General features: G+C 48.2%; 1 protein-coding gene across 2 annotated transcripts in view; it reads left to right on the top strand.

Moving 5' to 3' along the window:
• ATRX (ATRX chromatin remodeler) overlaps positions 1 to 13,796 on the top strand; it is a 453,401-nt gene that overhangs the window by 433,546 nt on the left and 6,059 nt on the right. For both annotated transcript variants that reach the window (XM_030208839.1, XM_030208838.1), the window contains exon 34: positions 4,351 to 4,479. In XM_030208839.1, coding sequence (XP_030064699.1) covers positions 4,351 to 4,479 — 129 coding nt within the window. The remainder of the gene's footprint in view (positions 1 to 4,350; positions 4,480 to 13,796) is intronic.

Raw genomic sequence — 13,796 nt, 5'->3', positions numbered from 1 at the left:
ATAGTGCGGTGCGGATACGCCCTGAATTTGACCTCCCTGCCTCCAAATTGTCCTCCGGGAGCTCAATCCTTCAGCTCCCATCACAAGCAGGTACTTGCAGAGGAACTCTCCGCCCTTCTCAGCGCCAATGCGGTCGAGCCCGTACCACCCGGACAGGAAGGGCAGGGATTCTATTCCAGGTACTTCCTTGTGGAAAAGAAAACAGGGGGGATGCGTCCCATCCTAGACCTGAGAGGCCTGAACAAATTCCTGGTCAAAGAAAAGTTCAGGATGCTTTCCTTGGGCACCCTTCTGCCAATGATTCAGAAAAACGATTGGCTATGTTCCCTGGATTTAAAGGATGCATATACTCACATCCCGATACTGCCAGCTCACAGACAGTATCTCAGATTCCGCCTGGGCGCACGACACTTTCAGTACTGTGTGCTGCCCTTTGGGCTCGCCTCCGCCCCACGAGTGTTTACAAAGTGCCTCGTGGTGGTGGCGGCGTACCTACGCAGGCTGGGAGTGCACGTGTTCCCATATCTCGACGATTGGCTGGTCAAGAACACCTCGGAGGCAGGAGCCCTCCGGTCCATGCAGTGCACTATTCAACTCCTGGAGCTGCTGGGGTTTGTGATAAATTACCCAAAGTCCCATCTCCAGCCCACCCAGTCTCTGGAATTCATAGGAGCTCTGCTGAATACCCAGACGGCTCAGGCCTTCCTTCCCGAAGCGAGGGCCAACAACCTCCTGTCCCTCGCTTCGCAGACCAGAGCGTCTCAGCAGGTCACAGCTCGGCAGATGTTGAGACTTCTGGGTCATATGGCCTCCACAGTTCATGTGACTCCCATGGCTCGTCTTCACATGAGATCTGCTCAATGGACCCTAGCTTCCCAGTGGTTCCAAGCCACCGGGAATCTAGAAGATGTCATCCGCCTCTCCACCAGTTGCCGCACTTCACTGCTCTGGTGGACCATCCGGACCAATTTGACCCTGGGACGTCCATTCCAAATTCCGCAGCCCTCGAAAGTGCTGACGACGGATGCATCTCGCCTGGGGTGGGGAGCTCATGTCGATGGGCTTCACACCCAGGGTCTGTGGTCCCTCCAGGAAAAGGATCTGCAGATCAACCTCCTGGAGCTCCGAGCGATCTGGAACGCACTGAAGGCTTTCAGAGATCGGCTGTCCTACCAAATTATCCAACTTCGGACAGACAATCAGGTTGCAATGTATTACGTCAACAAGCAGGGGGGCACCGGATCTCGCCCCCTGTGTCAGGAAGCCGTCGAGATGTGGCGTTGGGCGTGCCGGTTTGGCATGCTCCTCCAAGCCACGTACCTGGCAGGCGTAAACAACAGTCTGGCCGACAGACTGAGCAGAGTCATGCAACCGCACGAGTGGTCGCTCCATTCCAGAGTGGTACGCAAGATCTTCCGAGAGTGGGGCACCCCCTCGGTGGATCTTTTCGCCTCTCAGACCAACCACAAGCTGCCTCTGTTCTGTTCCAGACTTCAGACACACGGCAGGCTAGCGTCAGATGCCTTTCTCCTTCATTGGGGGACCGGCCTCCTGTATGCTTATCCTCCCATACCTTTGGTGGGGAAGACCTTACTGAAGCTCAAGCAAGACCGCGGCACCATGATTCTGATAGCGCCCTTTTGGCCCCGTCAGATCTGGTTCCCTCTTCTTCTGGAGTTGTCCTCAGAAGAACCGTGGAGATTGGAGTGTTTTCCGACTCTCATTTCGCAGAACGACGGAGCGTTGTTGCACCCCAACCTTCAATCCCTGGCTCTCACGGCCTGGATGTTGAGGGCGTAGACTTCGCTGCGTTGGGTCTGTCTGAGGGTGTCTCCCGGGTCTTGCTTGCCTCTAGGAAGGATTCCACTAAAAAGAGTTACTTTTTCAAGTGGAGGAGGTTTGTCGTTTGGTGTGAGAGCAAGGCCCTAGAACCTCGTTTTTGCCCTGCACTTAACCTGCTTGAATACCTTCTGCACTTATCAGAGTCTGGCCTCAAGACCAACTCAGTAAGGAATCACCTTAGTGCGATTAGTGCTTACCATTATCGTGTGGAAGGTAAAGCCATCTCTGGAGAGCCTTTAGTCGTTCGATTCATGCGAGGCTTGCTTTTGTCAAAGCCCCCTATCAAGCCTCCCACAGTGTCATGGGATCTCAACGTCGTCCTCACCCAGCTGATGAAACCTCCTTTTGAGCCACTGAATTCCTGCCATCTGAAGTACTTGACCTGGAAGGTCATTTTCTTGGTGGCAGTTACTTCAGCTCGTAGGGTCAGTGAGCTTCAAGCCCTGGTAGCTCATGCCCCGTATACCAAATTTCATCACAACAGAGTAGTGCTCCGCACCCACCCAAAGTTCCTGCCGAAGGTGGTGTCGGAGTTCCATCTTAACCAGTCAATTGTCTTGCCAACATTCTTCCCCAGGCCGCATACCCGCCCTGCTGAACGTCAGTTGCACACATTGGACTGCAAGAGAGCATTGGCCTTCTACTTGGAGCGGACACAGCCCCACAGACAGTCCGCCCAATTGTTTGTTTCTTTCGACCCTAACAGGCTAGGGGTCGCTGTCGGGAAACGCACCATCTCCAATTGGCTAGCAGATTGCATTTCCTTCACTTACGCCCAGGCTGGGCTGGCTCTTGAGGGTCATGTCACGGCTCATAGTGTTAGAGCCATGGCAGCGTCAGTGGCCCACTTGAAGTCAGCCACTATTGAAGAGATTTGCAAGGCTGCGACGTGGTCATCTGTCCACACATTCACATCACATTACTGCTCCAGCAGGATACCCGACGCGACAGTCGGTTCGGGCAGTCGGTGCTGCAGAATCTGTTTGGGGTGTAAATCCAACTCCACCCTCCAGGACCCGAATTTATTCTGGTCAGGCTGCACTCTCAGTTAGTTGTTCTTCGTAGGTCAATTTCTGTTGTACCCTCGCCGTTGCGAGGTTCAATTGACCTGGGTTCTTGTTTTGAGTGAGCCTGAAAGCTAGGGATACCCCAGTCGTGAGAACAAGCAGCCTGCTTGTCCTCGGAGAAAGTGAATGATACATACCTGTAGCAGGTGTTCTCCGAGGACAGCAGGCTGATTGTTCTCACCTACCCTCCCTCCTCCCCTTTGGAGTTGTGTGTTTCATCTTTTGCTAGTCATTCAACTGGCGGGAGCGGTCGCGCACGGGCGGGAAGACGGCCGCGCATGCGCGGTGGGCGTGCCCTGCGTGCCGACCGTCCCGCGAAGCTTTTTTCCGGTTGGTGGGGGCTGCCGCGGACGTCACCCCAGTCGTGAGAACAATCAGCCTGCTGTCCTCGGAGAACACCTGCTACAGGTATGTATCATTCACTGTATAACTCCTCAGAATGATGTCAGTTGAATTCACACTAGAAAAAGGTAAAGCAACTCAAATTACTTCAAATGTTCTGCTCTTTATAAGAAACATCTTTATTAGAACATGGCATCTATGATGGTCAGGACACTGGGAATGGTGTAAAAAAAAGTTTTAAATAGTTTTGGGTTTGTAATCTGTGTTACGGTGCAAAATGTGTAAAATCATATATATTTTTTTGTTGTTGCATATATTTGGTATTCAACCCCACCTGACTAATTATCAAAAGGAAAATTAAAGCCTGATTAAGTCTTAACAGTATGTTCTAGCACATAAAGAGAAGTATCAGTAATAGGAAAAGGGAGGTAGTATTCTTATAAAATTACTGGCAAGGTATCATTCCACTGCACCCTAAACCTGGATTATTATGTTTAGTTGTGGAGACTGAGGGGAGATATGATAGAGGTCTATAAAATAATGAGTGGAGTTGAACGCATCTGTTTATGCTTTCCAAAAATACTAGGACTAGGGGGCATGCAATGAAGCTACAATGTAGTAAATTTAAAACGAATCGGAGAAAACTTTTCTTCACTCAACATGTAATTAAACAATGGAATTCGTTGTCAGAGAATGTGGTAAAGGCTGTTAGCTTAACGGAGTTTTAAAAAGGTTTGGACGGCTTCCTAAAGGAAAAGTCCATAGACCATTATTAAATGAACTTGGGGAAAATCCACTATTTCTGGGATAAGCAGTATAAAATATTTTGTACTTTTTTGGGATCTTGCGAGGTATTTGTGACTTGGATTGGCCACTATTGGAAACAGGATGATGGACCTTTGGTCTTTCCCAGTATGGCAATACTTATGTACCCATTGTAAGGACATTCAAAGAATGAATAATTGTGATATTTTCCATAATCCTGATCAGGAACCTGAACTGCAGCTATCCTAAGCACAGCAACCTTTTTTTCAGAACGCCTGTTCATGCAGCATGGCTAATTGATGTAATTGGGGTGTTTTTTGTTTGTTTTTTTAAGTGGAAGGAAAATCCAAACCTGACTGAGGCCCAGGTTCAGTCTTTGGCACTGAGTACAAAGACAAATGCAGAGCTGGAAATTAAACGCCGGGAAGCCATCTATAATGACGTCCTTACAAAGCAACAGATGGTAAGAATTTTGGGTTTCTCAAATATTCTTGTGTACACTTAGGAAGAGGGCTATGCTAACTGTTGGGAAGTTCTTGTCCGATAGTGACAATTAACTTTCTATCTGGAAATGTCAATATATATCAAGAGGTTAAAAACATTGCTGTATATAAGTGTTTCATGCTACTGGAATTTTTCAGGAGGCTTTTTATTTTATATACTCTTTGCAGTCTGCTTCAGTGCTGCTGTGTGAGGCAGAATGTAATGTGTATTTATTTATTTGAGCGTATTTGATATACCGCTGTGGCCTTTACATAGGCATGAAGCAGTTAACAATGCATAAAAACGAAGGTACAGGTGGTAACCAGGGTTCCCTAGGGAGTGAACCTGCTGCATGCAAATTATTTTTTGAGTGAGCTTCGAAAATAGCCCAACAGCCCAAAAAGAGCAGGAGGGGAGGTCCCAGCAGAGCGCAGGAGACCCTCAAGGAGGGGAAGGGGTTCCCTGAGCTATCTAAGGAGCAAATTTAGTGTTAATTATTTAAATTTTTTTATTTCAAATGATAATATTCAATGAATATTCAAACAGTTTTTTTTCTGACTTTTTCTGTCTTTCATAAGCTATAAACTCTATCAACAATAACAGTCTGTCCAGAAGTTAAAAACAATTTCATTCTCATCAAGTTTTCCAAATGTTTGGTACTAGCTTAGGGTGCCGAAAGTCTAGCCTAGTGGTTAGAGCAGTGGTCTGACATCTAAATCCCAAATAATATGGATTAAGTTAAACATCTGCACCACTGGTTGAAAATTTATCCCCATTTGTGTCTCATGTTGTAAGATTTGCCCAAAAATGGGAACACAAAAAAATTAAAAGGTGGCTCAGTGTGCCACCAACCCTGATCTTAAACCTTCCCCTAGTATTACATAACTTGATAGCAGCGTCAATAGAGCTAAGGCGCAAGAGCCAGAGTTACATGCTAGTCCAAACAATGTAGCTAGTTTTCAACAGTTAGGCTGTCTTCATTAGAATGTCTATATATTTAAGTGCAGTAAGGTATGAAGAGCAAAATCCACACAAAAATCAACCATTGACTCATTTTCCAAGTTCACCTCTATTCTTTGCAGCCCTAGCCCTTAACTGTTTTCCAGCAGCTCCGCTGACAGTGTGAACGTCTAATTACTCGTTAAATCTCAGGTGAAGGAGAAACTTAAAATACGTATAGCTTTTCTTTGCAGTCTTTTTACATCTTTAGCAAGATACGGCCTCCAAAACTGAACACAGTACTCCAGGTGGGGCCTCACCAACGATTTGATGGTTATGCCCCTCTCTACGCAGCCTAGCATCCTCCTGGCCACAGCCATCGCCTTGTCGCATTGTTTCTTCACCTTTAGATTCTCAGACTCCAACACCCCAAGGTCTCTTTCCTGAGTTGAGCTTATTAATCTCTCCCCTCTTATTTGGTATCTCTCTTTTGGGTTTCTGCACCCCAAGTGCATCACTCTACACTTCTTGTCATTACATTTTAACTGCCAGACCCTCGACCATTCTTCTAAGGTTCGGAGATCCCTTCTCATCGTTTCTACTCCCTCTAGGGTATCCACTCTATTGGCTATTTTCGTGTCATCCACAAAAAGGCACACCTTTCCTTCCAACCCTTCAACAATATCTCCCACAAATATATTAAACAGAATAGGCCCCAGCACCAACCCCTGAGGAACTCCTCTGCTCACCTTTCTTTTCCTCCGAGCAGATTCCATTTACCACCACCCTCTGCCACCTGTCGGTCAACCGGTTTCTTATCCAGTTCACCACTTTTGGTCCTAAGTTCAACTCTTTCAGCTTATTCACGAGTCTTCTGTGGGGGACCATATCAAAAGCTTTGCTGAAGTCCAAGTAGATTACATCTATCTCACGTCCTTCATCCAGTTCTTTGGTCACTCAGTCAAAGAAGTCAATAAGATTCGTTTGGCAGGATTTTCCTTTGGTAAAGCCATGTTGCCTCGGGTCCTGTAACCCGTCAGCTGCTAGAAAGTTAACTATCCTTTCTTTCAGCAGCGACTCCATTATTTTTCCTACCACTGACCTGAGACTTACCAGTGTGTAGTTTCCCACTTCTTCCCTGTCTCCACTTTTGTGAAGAGGGACCACATGTGCTCATCTCCAATCCTGTGGATCCTCTCCCATCTCTAAAGATCTATTAAATAATATCCCATCCGGTCCCATAGCTTTGTCCACCTTCAGATTCTCAAGCTGTTTATAAACTCTTTCTTCCGTAAACGGCACAGTATCCACTCCATTCCCAGATGTTCCCTATGGTGTATAGAACAGCATTTTTAAAATAAAGATTGCAGGATGGTCTTGCTCCCCTCCCATCCCCTTTCGCAAATGATCAAACAGATCTCCCTTGTCCTCTCCCAGCACTCGCCCCAGTCCATAAAACCTCACTTCTTCACTTCTCAGGCTGTCTGGGCCAACCCAGTACCTTTCCTCTGATGCATTCTGCCCTTCTGACCCAATTCCTGTTTATGTGCAGGCAGGATGAGGCAGAGGAAAGGTGCCAGGTCAGCCCAGGCAGCCTGTTATAGCTGTTGCAGCCAGCAGAGAAGTGAAGGTTTGACAGACCTGGGTGGGCACCGGGAGAGGACGAGGAAGAACAGCTAGACTCATGGGGTGGGAGGGCTGAGGAACGAGACAGAGATGTCAGTGGAGGGAACTGAGGGGAAGGTGCTGCACTTGCCAGGGGGGGGGGGCGAGGGAAGGTGCTGGACTTGTGTGGAGGGGCTCAGTGAAGATGCTGGACTCATGGGGAGGGGCTGAAGGAAGGTGCTGGTCTCTGGGGGGGGCTGAAATGCAGAGAGAAGGTGCTAGACAGGGGCTGCTGAGAGGAAAAAGGAAGGTGCTGGACGGGGGGGGGGGGGGCTGAGAAAGGAAGAGGAAAGGTGCTGGATTTGGTGGGGGGGGGGGGGGGTAGTTGAGAGAGGAAAAGGGGAGAGGTCCTGGACCTGCAGGGAGAGGTGAACAGGAATGATGCTGGACCTGTCGGGAGGAGGGGGACAGGCGAGAGGACTGTGGGGCAGTGGCATAGCCTGGGCCCTCCGAATTTGGGTTTGAGCCTCCCAAAGTCTTTTGGTTTTGCTGGCAGGGGTCCCCAAGCCCCGCCAGCTGAAGCTTTCCTGGCAAGGCTTAGGGATCCTCGCTGCAACCCCACATACCTGGGCTGGTGGGTGTCGTCCCTGCGGCACTGCTTGCCACCGCACTGCCTGCCATGCTTCCCCCCCCCCCCCCTCCCTTGTGCGCTTGCGGGAGCTTGGGAGGGGAGGCACTGCCGAATCACAAGAAAGGGATGCCCCACTGGGCTGATTATTGAAGCTGGGGGAAAACTTCCAAAACCATGGAGGCTGGGGGGGGGGGGGGGTTTGATAAAGGGGCCTCTGCCAGATCAGGGGGAGAATGAAGTTGCTGGGGGGGGGTTAGAGAAGGGTAGATGTTGGATCACTGGGTCAGAGGGGGGATTGAGAAAGAGAACAACTGCTGGATTGGAGGGGGTTAGAGAGAGAGAAGCTGCTTGGTGGGGGTGGTGTTTGAGATAGAGGAAGGTGCTGAATCACAGAACCTGGGTTGTTTGAGAGAGGGGGAGTGGCTGCATCGCAGGGGCTAGGGGGGGTTAGGGAGAGGGGGAGCTAATGCTTCGCAGATGTTGGGCGAGTTGAGAGCTGCCAGATTGGAGGGATCTTAGAGAGGGAAGGATCAGATCGGTGTGGGGGTGAGAGAGGAGGAAGCGGCTGGAACCTGAGTGGTTGAAAGAAGGGGAGCTGCTGAATCGCAAGGGCTGGGGGGTGGGTTGAAAGATAGAAGTTGCAAAATTGGGGGTGAGTGAGAGAGGGGAAAGCTGCTGGACTTCAGGAGGCAGTTAAGAGAGAGGCCAGCTGCCGGACTGCAGGCAGGGGAGAGGTTTGATAGAGGGGGAGCTGCTGGAGAAGTGGGGGTTGAGAGAGAATGGGGGATACCTGGCCCAGGGGGGAGGAGGGAAGGAGAGATGTTGCACCTGGAGGTGGAGGAGAGAGAGGTAGAGAGATGTTGAACCTGGGACAGAGGGCAGGAAGAGAGGATAGATGTTACATCCAAAGGTAGAGGAGAGGGAGATATTGGACCAGGGGTAGAGGGCAGGGAGATGGAGAAAGGAGAGAATGAGAGATATTGGATTCGGAGGCAGGGAAGAGACAACGGACCCAGCTTCAGAGGGAGAGAAGAATGAGGAGAGATGTTGGAGTGGAGGCAGAGGGGAGGGAGGAGAGATGGAAGATGCTGAACCTGGGGGGAATATAGGGAGACTGAAGGGAGATGTGGTGAATCAAAGGTTCATGAAGGTCAAATGTGTGTGTGTGGGGGTGGTGTTCTATAGGTACATGAGGACTATTTATTTATTGCATTTGTATCCCACATTTTCCCACCTCTTTGCGGGCTCAGTGTGACTAGGGAGGTGGAGGGAAGTTGTTGAATGTGGAGAGTAAATGGGGAGAAGTTGGACATGAGGAGATATCAGGAAAGTGCAAATGGACACGTGGGAGGTGGATATTGGGAGACAGGAGATTCTGAACATCGGATGATATAGGAAGATGGAAGGAAGATACTGAACATGGGGAAGGGGGCATATAAAGATGGAGAGGAAATGCTGGACATGGGGGACATAGGGAGATTTTGAACACAAGGGTACATAGAGAGATGGAGGGGGAGATGTTGGACATTGGGAAGCATATGGAGTAGGATATAGGGAGATAGATTAGATGGGAGATGCTGGTACTTGGGTTTGGATTTAGCTTACACCTTTCTCAGTAGTAACTCAAGGTGAGATACAATCAGATATATTAGGTACAATTTATGCACAGTACAAAAAAGTAAACTGTACTTTTTTTCTAAGTGATGATAGGATTTTACAAACAAGTTTTAATGTCAGCAAAAGAAGTTCATTTAAATATCGTTAGCTATATTTTTTGTGGACTCTGAAGTGCTGGGCAAAAGAATTATTTTAAAAATCCTTTGCTGATAGGCTTGTCTGTTTAAGGAAAGCATGGTAGGAAGGTTTGAGAGGAGAGAGCATTAGTGATACTATCTTGGGGCGGGATCTAGGGTGGAGCTGGGAGGGGTGGTGTTAAGGGTGGAGCTTGGGCACCCCCCAGAAAAAGGCATTCCACTGCCCCTGCTATGAACTATGCTTCGGTGCCCACAGGCAGGGACAGTAGTACCATGGATTCACACTGCGGATCATGTACCAGGTTTCACTGCTCTTCTTCCATCTTCAGTCCTGCCAGCTCTCCGTGAGTGTATTCTTACAGGACCTTGGGCCTCATATGCTTGCTTTGGCAGCTTCTCTCCTGCCGGAGCTAGTCAAATTGCTACGCCTGTTTGCCGGGAAGCAGACAGCATGTCACAAATTCTTGGTCAAGTGACATTTTTGCTGTGGCTTCCAGGATCTATACCTCCAGTGTGGCTGCGCGGTCCCTTGTGACTGCGTGTCTGTGACTTGCACTTGTGCCTTCAGCAGAGGCTGGTGGATGCCATGTGCCATGGAGATAACCCTTTTAGAGCACAGTTGGAGGAGGTCACAGACCTCATCAAGAAATACACAGCCGCTGTCGCACTTTCTCCTCCTAGGCGCCTTCTGCAATTCCCTCTTCATCTAGGAGGTTCTTCAATCAGTTGTGGGAACAGGCCCTCCTATTCGCTGCCTTTTCTCACTAGCCTGAATGGGCTCAACCCCAGCGTATTTGTTCCCCTCAACAGTATGCGCTTCAGCCTAGACAGTTTTCCAGTTACAGCAAGGGGTACACCTTTGGATGGCTCCAGGGGAACATAGCTGTTATGCCAGTTACTGTCCCTGGATGACCTACCAGTTGGAGGGAAGCTACAGTTATCCACTGGGAGCGACTCGCATCAGTTCTCAGTGCGAGCAGTTTCTTGCTGAAGATCTCTCCACCATTCTGAAGGCCCATGTGATCGAGTCCATATCAACAGGGGAAGAAGGCTGCAATTCTACTCCAAGTTCTTCCTTATGCCACTGAACACAAGTGGGATACCTTCCATCCTGACTCTTGGGTTTCTTTGCAACTCTCTGAGCAAAGAACAGTTCAAGGTGGTTTTAACCTGAGCACCGTACTCTCCATGGTTCTGGGCAGTCATTGGCCCTGCTGTCTGGACTTGAAGGATACTTATTCATGGGCAGTCTTTTTGATTTCGACTGGGGACACTCTACTTCCTGTAATTTGTACTGCCTTTTGGCCTTGCATGAGCTCCTGGGGTATTCACCATGTGTCTGCCTGCCGGTGTTCGCAGCAACTCTGTGCTGATTGTGAGTCCATGTGTTTCCCTATTTGGCAGTTTGAGTTTGTGCAGAGCACACCGACAGCTGGTGCTCCAGAGTCCATATAGAGCACTTTTTGGGTGTTGGGCTTATTGGGGTTCATTTTTCCCCCCAGTCCCTTCTTCCCATCTCCCACTTGGAGATCATTGGACTCCTGCTGGATACTCACCTTACTTGGGCATTTCTTCTTCTGCAGGGAATGGACGCTCTGGTCACTGTTGCCACTCAAGCTTGAGCCTGTCGGCAGTTCGCACCTCAGCAGCTGTTGAGGTTGTTTGATCACATTTATTTATTTATTTATTTGTTACATTTGTAGCCCACATTTTCCCACCTATTTGTAGGCTCAATGTGGCTTACATAGTACTGGAGAGGTGTTTGCAGAATCCGGTGTAAACAAATACAAAGTGATATTGTTGTAAGCCTCCACTGTCTGTGTAACACCCATGCCTTATTTTCACATGGTGTCTCCCAGTGGATCTAAGCTACTCAATGGTGTCAAACCACAGGGACCCTGGAAGATGACATCCCAGTGTTCCCACGGCTTGCTTGCATTCTGATTTGGTGAACACTTCCATCCCATTGTCTCTGGGACTGCTTTTTCCAATTCCTTGGCCTAGCACGCTGTTGACGGTGGCTGCACCCCACCTAGGATGGAAAGCTCCTTAGACCGGGCTTCTCTCTCAAGGTGCTTGGTCAACCTTGGAGACTGCTTTCCCTATCACCTTTCTGGAACTCTGGATGATCTGAAATGTTCTAAATGATTGCAGTGATAAAATTATCCTTGTTCACATGGACAGTCAGGTTGCACTGTACTACCCCGACAAGAAGGGTGCACCAGCTTGCACCCTCTGTGTCAAAGGACCATCCAGATGTGGCAGAGGGCTGTCCATTTGGACCTGCTCCTTGAGACAACTCTTTTGGTGGACAAATGTAACAGTCTGGCCACCAGACTGCACAAGGTCATGTATCCGCACAAGTGGTCTCTTCACAGGGACATTGCTTGCGGGCTCTCCCTACTATGGAGAACCCTTTCAAAAGATCTCATGGTCACTCAAGTACATCGCCCCATCCTTCAATTCTGTTCCAGGCTTCAGGTCCGCAACAGACTACCATCACTTGCCTACCCCCTTCCTTAGGAGAACAGTCTTCTGTATTCGCCTCCTCTGATCTGTCTCTTACAGCAGGCTGTGCTGCCGCGCAGGTGGGACTGCGGAGCCAGGATTCTGATGGATCCTTATTGGCCCCTGCAGATCTGACTTCCTCTTCTTCTAGAGTTTCCTTCCAAACATCATGGACCTTGGAGTCTTCTCTGATCATCACGCGGAATGGGGATCTCTTCTATATCCCATCCTTCAGTCTCTGGCCCTCATGGCCTGGATGTTCGAGACTTCACATTAGCTTCCTTGCGTCTTCCTGCAAGTGTCTTCACAGTCTTACTGGAAAGCTTCCCCTAAGAGGTGTTCCTTTTTCCACTGGGATAGGTTTGCTGTCTGGTGTGTGGGTGGGCTCTAGATCCCTTTTCCTGCCCTGCACAGGTCCTGATAGCATACTTTCACTCTTTGTGAGTTTGGTTTGAACCAACTCGGGAGTTTGCCTGATATTACTCCATGCTTCTCATCTTCACGTAGGGGATACACGTATCTCTTCACAGCCTCCAGTTCTTCGCTTCATAAGAGGTTTGCTTTCGTCTCAGCCCCCAGTCACACCTCCTTATGTGTTATAGGACCTCAGCGCCGGTCTCTCCAGTTGATAAGTGTTACTTTTGAACTGCTTATTTTCTTGTCCTTTGGCATGCTAGACCTGGAGAGTAATGGTAGCAATTCCAATCTTTCATTGCAGTGGAGTGGTTGTCTGCATGTACTCTAGGTTCTTGCCTTGGCTTGTGTCGGGGTTCTATCCATATCAGTTGCTTGTCCTGCCTTCATCCTTCATTTCTCTCCGTATAAATCCTTTGGAAGCGCTTTCAAAGAATTTATATGGAGAGAGATCATGGCCTTAACCCTTGTCCCTGATGAAAGAGTTTGAAACCCACGGAGTGGGGCGGTTTCAGGGGAAGGCGCTTGTTGGAAATCCTGAGTTTGGATTTATTCTCGGCAAGACAAAGCTAAGTACACTGTGTTACATGATATTTATTATTGCAAAGTGGTTGAATAATATTTATAACGCTTGGGTGATGGTGTACGAGTTATACACAAAAAACACCCTCCCAATAAAATTGAAAGAGTAACCCGATGAAAGAAGTGCTATACCACTGATTAGCAACTTGATTGTTTGCACCAAACAGTGGGTTATATATCTGAGGGTACTCAAAAAATATTATGTCATTTCTTGTAAATGGTGACAGTATGTGGGATACACAGTAGATATACGCTTTTGTGGCTATAGTCCTGGTTTGTGCATTGGATATATTGTGTGTTACCAGAGACAAGGATATTTCTGATTACATATGCTTTTACATAGATGAGATGAGAATTAGAATTTGTTTTTTCACATGGCAATTTCCATGGGGAAAATGTGCTAGCTAGCTACTGTAGCTATTTATTTATTTGGATTTATTTACTGCCTTTTTGAAGGAATTCACTCAAGGCGGTGTATGATCTGCCCTACTTGTTATGGAGGTGGGGGGAGATCGGGCTTTGATGGATGCAGAACATGTTTACATTTAATTCATAAGAACTTCCATACTGTATCAGACCAAAGGTCCATAAGGGTCATGTATGCAAGCCTCGTTCAGTAAAAAGAAAACAGCAAGGTAAATCCAAGGAGGATAAAAAAACAGACATGAATATATTTTGAGGGGCATTTTTGAAAGAAACATCTAAGTTGGAATTTGGACATCTTTGTAAAACGTCCAAATTCGGAGGCAGGGAAAAGGTCATTTTTGAAAAAAGATGGACGTCCATCTTTGTTTTCGAAAATACCATGGACGTCCTTGGATTTGGAAGGCCTTGATTTTTGGCCATTTTTGAACACAAAGACTT

Source organism: Microcaecilia unicolor, chromosome 7 (genome assembly GCF_901765095.1).
Source record: "Microcaecilia unicolor chromosome 7, aMicUni1.1, whole genome shotgun sequence".
NCBI classification, from domain to species: Eukaryota; Metazoa; Chordata; class Amphibia; order Gymnophiona; family Siphonopidae; genus Microcaecilia; species Microcaecilia unicolor.
This window is presented reverse-complemented; position numbering and strand designations above follow the sequence as displayed.